The sequence below is a fragment of the Myzus persicae genome, unplaced genomic scaffold (assembly GCF_001856785.1).
Source record: "Myzus persicae strain clone G006 unplaced genomic scaffold, MPER_G0061.0, whole genome shotgun sequence".
Classification (NCBI taxonomy): Eukaryota; Metazoa; Arthropoda; class Insecta; order Hemiptera; family Aphididae; genus Myzus; species Myzus persicae.
Genome location: NW_019101267.1, coordinates 98,805 through 107,672, shown reverse-complemented (window position 1 = coordinate 107,672; position 8,868 = coordinate 98,805). Strand labels below are relative to the sequence as shown.

At 34.9% G+C, this 8,868-nt stretch overlaps 1 protein-coding gene across 1 annotated transcript; it reads right to left on the bottom strand.

The window, feature by feature from the left end:
* Nucleotides 1-216: 216 nt before the first annotated feature.
* Nucleotides 217-4,644, bottom strand: LOC111028486 (protein odd-skipped-related 2-like). Its single transcript, XM_022307140.1, has 3 exons — nt 4,310-4,644; nt 1,369-1,779; nt 217-658 (listed from the first exon to the last, which is right to left on the bottom strand). The coding sequence occupies exons 2-3, from the start codon at nt 1,755-1,757 to the stop codon at nt 379-381; spliced, it is 669 nt and encodes a 222-aa protein (XP_022162832.1). The 5' UTR covers nt 1,758-1,779; nt 4,310-4,644; the 3' UTR covers nt 217-378.
* Between the last annotated feature and the right edge of the window lie 4,224 nt (nt 4,645-8,868).

The following is an 8,868-nucleotide window of genomic DNA, read 5'->3' as shown; positions in this document are numbered from 1 at the left end:
ACATATTATAATATATTATAAATTATAATATACTAAACATAAAATATGTGTAGCTGTATTAGTATATCGATGTGGATTTTGTTTTCTCACGACTGCAATACAATAAACTCGTTATGCAATATTGAACAATTTATTCGTAAAAAATATAATACATTTATGCTATATACATCACACACAATAATAACATAATAATAATATTAATAACAATACAATAATAATTAATAGCTAATAGTAATAATACAATATTTTTTAACGTCTTGTATTTACGTTATTTTTGTACATTTCACCGTATAAAAAACTGCGATAAATTTTATGGTACACTAACTATATGTATTTTAGCCGGTATTATGTGTAACAGGTACTACTCTACCGACTATGTTATTGGTCTTCGCCGATTCCGAGCAGAGTTTTGATACTGAAATCGGTCAGGTTTACGTTTCGGACCGTGTCGGGGGACGCCACGGCGGCCACTGCGGCGGTGCCAGGACTTCCTGCGGTTCCGGAGGAGGAGATCAGCTGCGTGGCTATCGCCTGGTGACGTTGGTATTGGTACCATTGGCATTGCGCGTTCTTCCGGTGGCTGACCAATGTGCGCATTTGACAGAAGCCTTTGCCGCAGGATTCGCAAGAGAATGGTTTGTCCTTCATGTGAACGTATCTGCAAAAACAAGTTGGAATAACGTTAGAAATTAAAAAAAATATATACGAAGCGTAATCTAAAACAGAAAGTATCACTTTTGATAGGTATACAAACTGTATGATATTATTGATTAATTAATATAATATTATACTGTGTGAGTTCCGCTATCGGCCAACTCCATACATATTATACGATAAACTATTTATTTTGGGATCCCTTAAAGTGTTTTGAAAAAAGCATTGGTTTTCATAAATATCCATGCGTATTGCATACAACGGACACCCGAATTTTGAGTTCAATGTGGAAAAAATTAAATGATGACCTATATATATACAACTACTGCAGTTAGGTATCGTGTGTAATGTACGTATATAGGATGACGTGCACAGTATAAAACCAAAAGTAGAGGAATATAAGTGATACAACTAAAAATAAAACTATATATTGTTTCTAAAATTGTATTGCATAACACCACATTACCTAACTATATATATATATATATATAACTTTACTAACAGTGTACTGCGCATAGATATATACGAGTGGTGCAGTCCCCTTATATGCTCTTAAAAATGTCGATATTTTAGTCGTCTGAAAGGTATAGTATAATACGTGCCGATGTGGGTTATCGATTTCTAGCGAATTTATGAAAAAATATCAGTACACACAAGCGGAATTGAATTCGAATTTCGTCTGTACAGCAAATAATATTGTGTTTTCGTTATTACTTGTGATCCCTGAGGTGGTCCTGTCTGCGGAACGCCTTGCCGCACACGTCGCACGGGTACGGACGCTCGTCGGTGTGGGTCCTGACGTGTATGAGCAGGTTGTACGACTTGCTGAACTCTCGGTCGCAGTAAGTGCAAATGTACCGTTTCTTGGGCTTGCCACCAGGCGTGGTTGCCGTCACTGCGGCCATCTGCTTCTGGACGTTCCTGGACAGGGCCACGGCCCTGGCGTAGCCTTCTATCTGGCCTCCGGCGAACGCGCCTGGATGACGCCGGAATCTCGCCCAGACCGCGTCCACGTACAGCGACGGTAAGTTGCAGTCCAGCAGACCTCCAGCGCCGCCGAATCGGGCGGCGGCGAACTTCATCGATTCTCCGGTGGCCATCATGGTGGTGATGCTATATGTCCGTCTGCAAATAATCACAAACGCGCAACCGTTATAGCAAATGAGTTAAGTTAGAAAGTCTTCGAGGGCCCGAAGTAGCGGTCAAAAAAATTAGCAGGTGGTTGTGTAGTATGTGTTTATAATATTATGCAACTGATAATATCAATTTCTGTGCCGTTTTACATCCGCTTCTGTACTATCTTTACAAATACTTTAAGAAAAGTTATAGAAAGCCTTATTATACGAAATGGAAGAATTCTGAGTTCGAGAGTCATCGTCTCCGCCGTTCAATCAGCGGTGATTCCGTACACACATTATACGATTCGGAAGCTTTGTGTCACACGGTAGTAAGTCACTTGGGATACAATAAAACTGTTGTATCATATTGATTACGTTGGACGGATATGCAGTGGGCACCACTTTAACGTATTTTATGCGGAAGAACGTTGGGATTTAGGCAGGGCCGGATTAAGGTTTTTGCCGCCCATAGGCTGAAATAAATTTACCGCTTAATTTACATAGGTATTGATATTTTACTAATATTTCTACGTAGTTTTTGGGTCACACCAAAAAAAAAATTGCCGCCCTAGGCTGTAGCCTACACAGCCTAAGCGGTAATACGGCCCTGGATTTAGGTGATGACACGTGATAGGTGTTTACAATTTTAATACATAATGGACTTTAAGAAATGTTTCAACAGCCATAAAATGCAAAAATAAATTGAAAAACAAAAATTGACTTTGACAGTATATGTGCACCAGAATTAATAGACAATTGGAATGGCCATTGAAGTGGATCAGGTAAGGATGTTATAGGCGATTTTTAGAAAGCCCACGTTTACATTCAAATGATTCGGTAAGAATTTATTATAGGCTTAAGACGCATGAAAGATAGAATCACTGCAGTGAAAGGCAGTAACATGTGGTAGATTTAAATAGACGAGAGGGCATTACTTGGAGGGATTTCCGAAACTCGAAGTAAAAAATAAAAATATTGTAAGAGTATATAATATATATATATATATTTTGACATAGGTGTTATAAGTTGTTATTTACATACGTAGGCTATTAGGCTACCTACTATTGTAGTAGGTATATCCATCCTATATCTATATTCGTAATAACGACATTACATATATTAATGATATAAATGTATAATATCCTATATTTCTTAAGTACGGTTTTTAAAATGAAAACTGTCGAACGAATAATGCACGTTTATTATGATTTTATAAATATTGTTTCATTTACCAGCTAAGCTCGATATCAACATTTTTTATTTTGGTGATAATGCAGATAGCCGATGTATGTAGGACGTAGGTACCTATAACTATAAATACTTTTTTAGTTGAATTATTGAAATAGTCATGGGAGTTTTAAAGTTTAAGGTTGATCGGTGGGTGGATCCATGCACTTATTATGTTTAATTTAATGAATAGTTGGCGGGCGGCCGTGAACGAGAACGCTGTAAAGGTACTCTGAACCTACCTATATAATATCGACGATAGATAAACCGCGGTGGAAGGTTTCGAAAACACCGGGAGGAGTTTCATTACTGGGTTATTATCATTATTATATATTGTATGACATAGGTAAGTTTTTGATTTTAAACGACGAGCACCTTCAGTAGAATAGTAGCCGTGACTCACACTATGTGTGTATACATAATATACATAGGGTCGTATGTTGGGGTACTGCAGTTTAATTTGATTATCGGGTTCACGTTCAATATTATATAGGCGGGTAACTGTGCATTTCACGCAGGAATAGGTCTCGGACTCAGAGATGAACTAGTAGTTATATAATATATATACATATTATAATGAGCCCCGTTTTAAAATCGCACAAAACGTATATTTACTCAGATTCGATTATTAGGTAGGTATTACATAAATTGGGTAAAAAATGCATTGAATTTAATAAGTGTATGCTGCAGCTATTATTGCTGTAAAACGCTTTGTATTAGGGGATGAAAAAAAAAAACGACACATACCTAATTATAGTCAAACGGGTGCAGGTGTTTTGTTTTTAAGTGTTTTATCAAATCATTATACATTTTTTTATGGCAAACACATTGTACGCGTTTTATGCCGGCTCCTACGTCATAACTCGTCTAGAATATTGCTGATATTATACTATTTTATGAGGATTATTGTAATCATTAAATTCGTTGTATTATAAATTTATAAGCGGGTACCTACCCACTCTTTTACACAATTATAATTCTATAAGAATTATTGGAAAATGCATTTTTTAGTATTATATTGTTGAACGGATTTACTTTGCGGCTTATATATATCTACATAACTTGAATCATGTTATTTTCAGCTTTTGCATGAATATGCATGTAATGTGCATGTTTAACTCTACTTCAGGGGTCGGAATAAATAACCTAATATTATTATTGTAATCGCAGTGTAGATTAATTTGAAAATGTTGTAAAAAGTTAATAATTGTTCTTAATCAATGTAATTCGACTCAAAAATATGAATTTTTCCAAGAAATAAAGGTGGTTGTGAATTAAAAAAAAAGCATTAGAAAATCATAACAATTTACCTTAGTTTCCGTGATCGAGATATTGTATACTGTGTTACTGCACTGCAATACTCGGCTGGCGTTGGTAAGTATGTATTGTGAGTAATATTTCAATGGATTGTCAACGGCGAACGTATAACACAAAATAATTATATTATACTATGGTGCAGAATTTCGATGGATATATTGTGCGGTTGGCAGCTAGGGGATGCGATTGTCGACGGTCGATGGTGAGCGGTGGTCCGTTGTCGGGTGACTGACGATTGCGCCGCCGTGGGCCACCGCCACCGCTGCAGCCGATAAGGGTTGAAATCAGTGGAGGCGGCGAGGGTGGGTTCTTGCGGGCGGCGCCCATTGGTCGCGAACGTCGGCGGCGGCGGCGGCGGCGTTAAGATCCGTGAAATCTCTGTCGGTCCCCACACGCCTATATATATATTATATATATATATATACCCCGAGCGTTGGGCGGTTTGGAGTACTTATACGGTCAGGACAATAAACGTGTACATAATATATATATATATATATACACACACATGTAAAAGAGAAATAATAATAAAAATCATCCCTATACATACGCGGTGGGTTTTTATATTATATTGTCAGGGCGCGACGAGACGTGCTTAATATAATATATATATACGGCGGTCTTTGGTTTAATGATACGGTTTTACGCCTCCACTTGTGTGTTTGCGCGTGTGTGTGAGTGTCATCCCCGGTTCGAGCCTGTAATTAAAAAAAAACCTGCCCTGGGCTGTTATTAAATAAAAAATAATACATACGCGCTTTATATATACAATGGTACAGCCCTCCGACGAGTATACTACGATGTGCAGAGTACAACAATATTATAATACACGTAAACAAACGCGTTTATACGCTCGTACGTGATGCATATATTATAATTTATAATATATATGTACGGGCGATACATCATGCATGTAAGTATGTGTGTGAGTGCGTGTGTGTGTGTAATGTGCGCGGACAAACAATGGAAACGATAGGTATAATATTATACATAGGTACACACTATATACGTTTAGGAGCGCATCAAAAGTCATGATTTTGATACGGCGACGGAATTGTTCCAAGTATATTATAATACGGAGACAATACTATAGTGGAACAATAATAATAATAATAATAATATGACATGATATGGCCGCTTGTGCCGCTCAGGACAATAATAATATTATTATAATGACTATATGGGTGCAGCCTATAATATTATATAAGTCTGCGCTGTAGTGAAAATTCAAAAAACAATTTCTTATGATTTTGTACTGCAATACATCGGGTATTATTATAAAATGTTATATTTATACGAAAGCGTGATGAAAAATGCATCGCCCAACGTGCCATGCAACCTAACCGAGGCACGGATAGGTACGTAACAGGTATACATATACGGTATGACAGGGAGATCAAAAAATATATATTTAACATGCGTTTCGCCTATTGTACCTGTGCACAATTTTGTTCGGACCACCGCGGTGCAGGAGAAATCATACTTCTACAGTTCTTCTACATAATAATATTATGATTTATGATATTTACAATATAAGGACGAAAAGCACACTCGACACACCGTACCATAGAGTTTTCTTTACGATTTTCCAACATCACGCTTTATACTCGCCGAGCGTGATCGCACATCAACGATTGCTCTGTTTCAAAAATCGTTTAGACGTTTTCCAGTGGATACTATAGGTAATATTCCTGACATTCATATCAGTCGTTTTTAACCATCGACATTTATATTATTTGTATATTATTATGTTCTCGTGGCTCGTCTGATAGTGCAGATTAATACGTCACATCGACTAAGACTAAGACTTTTAAGCCACCCCTCTTAAGCATCCAGCATCCATCTTACTGGCCGCCGAAATGTCGTGTTTATTCGCTTTATTCGATTTTATATCATTGGGTCACTTACGTTACTATTATTGCTTTCTCTTCCGGTTTCGCAAATACTACCAATTACCTGCAATTTGCAAAAGCAGAACTGTACACGCTCGTCGATCGCCTCTATTATATTGTCAGTTTTTCATTTTTTTACTTTGGTGCAAACTAAAAACGTTAAACGCACTCAATGGGCATGGTTATATAATTATTGGTACACAGTGCGCATACGACCTATAGGTGTATAAATTAAGCTACATTGTTATATAGGCGGACACCGCATTCATCATAATTACCGCTCTAAATTGCGCTAATATTTCAACTCTGCCTCGTATACTGCAGTGTGATCATCGTATAATATTTGTATTAGCTGTATTATATTGTATATGATCGTATGTCATGATGTATATTTTGTCTTAACGCGCTTTAATGTTTTACGCGGTGTTACTCAACTCATTTTTCATGTACGGTGCTTTTTCAGAATGACGATGAGTAGCGCTATACCAAGTAACACAATAATATGTGAATAACAAAAACGAACGGTCTTACCGAAATACAATTTTGTTACAAGTTATTATTTATTATTGAATACATTTTAAACATAAATAAGATTTATGAAAATTTATAAAAACGATAAATATTCATCGTAGTGGGTATTAGCCATTAGGGTCTCATAAGAGATATTGAGGTAATATTTTTTAGTTTGTACTTCTACAAAGCATATTAGTTTTACCCAAAAATTCTATTATTTCATTCGTTAAAAAGTCTGCACTGATTTATAATATTTTGAAACAGAACTTGAATTGATTTATGGTTTAAAGGGAAGGTAATATATTTATTTGAATTTTAAATCCCATTCAACCGATGAACTTCGATAAAATTAATATTCATTATTGTAAAATAAATAAAGTTTTTTGGCGAAACGAAACATTATTAGATAGTGTACACTGCTGAATACTGCTGTATGAATTATAATATCATGATGAATTACTAATATTAATGTTGACAGTCAATCTTACATTATATTATAATTAAATAACACAGTGATATAATAACTGTCAGCTTCTTTTCGATATTAAATGATGAAATTACATTTAACACAGCAATAGAAATTCGTACCTACTATAATAGAATACAGATTCACAGATCATAAAACTAATAATTGTTACTATGAGAGATATTTGCATAAATTAGTTTTATATTATTATCGGTTGAATATAATATGTAAGATGCTGCGATACTATACACATGTATAGTACCTATATATTGTTTTAGATCCTACTACAATTGTTCTAATTATCTTCACTTTATTATAACTTATATAATATGGGATATCAAATAATTAAAGGTTCGACTTATCTTTGATGTTATTTTGTCTACAGATTAATATATATACCTATTAAAAATTAATGTTTCGACTTGTAGTAGCTATAAATAGTTGATACGCATTATTGAATTATTCAATACCTAGTATCTATTAAAATTATTAAGTAGGTTCATAATAGGTTTGTGTTTTAAAAAACAATCGACATTACTATAATATAGTAATAGGTATAGATAAGACGTATATAAAGAAAGAAAACATTTTGGTGGTATATAATAATAAATAATTAGTAAATTGATGTAATATGCATTATATTATACTGTATGTCTGCGTAGTCCATATACAGTCATTATTTGCTGGTTATTATAATATTGTTTTTATCCAAATGACAACTATGCGTGGCTTTGAGTCGATACATACTTACTGGCGTTACTGCACATAATATTATGTTTACATTTTTTAAAGATATTATATTATAATGATTATGTACATCATAGATATATTGGTGGACATTATCTATACTCATTTCTAAACTGCTATTTTCCTAAATATATTAAAATACCTACTGTAATAAGGCTGGAGCCCTGTGCGACGTGCGTTGGAGCGTTCGAAGACGTTTTGTGTTCATGAATGTTTTCGTTGATTGAACGCATTTAAACCTTTTCCAGGCGCCCGCAATTATACGAATATTAAATGCACAATACAGCCTATATGATCACAATATATACAGTCACAAATTTATTTGGTCAATGAACTTCATAAAACCATATGTACGACATATTGACATAGCCACAGTGACGTGTTCATAGATTTGAGTCCACTAGGTCCACCCGAAAATGTCTGTTATGTACCCTATGTGTGTTTAATGTATTTCGTCAGAGCATCAAAAATAGTACTCATACAAACAACTTACGCGAATGGCGAATATTAAATTGGCATACGAAACAGTTTCATTATATTCTAGTCGAAAACTAAGGTTGATATTTTTTTAATAAATATTCTTATATTGTAAACGAATTCGACTGGACGATCGTTTGAAGACGTTTTTAAATATTTTTATATACTTTGGAAACGAAAATTAAGCGTTCGATTGTTTACAATACCGTGTACTCGTACCTAGCACTTTAATTCCACTTGGCACTTTCATTACGGCTTAGTTCGTTTTAGGTTCTGCTGCTTCTTCAAACAGTTTTGTTATATCTCTAATTATCCTCTATAGACTACAACTCCTTACTGATCCATTCATAAACACATAACAGCTGACCCAATGCAGGTTTGGTCGGAACACATAACATAATATGGCATATAAGTTACAACTATGTCAACTGCAGAGTTAGATTAAAATAGTTTAAAA

Excerpts from the sequence above, each read along its gene's own strand:
- LOC111028486 (XM_022307140.1), bottom strand. The coding sequence starts at position 1,757 with ATGATGGCCACCGGAGAATCGATGAAGTTCGCCGCCGCCCGATTCGGC. Across the intron at positions 659-1,368 it reads GACCACCTCAGGGATCACAA|ATACGTTCACATGAAGGACA; the intron begins GTAATAACGAAA and ends TTGTTTTTGCAG.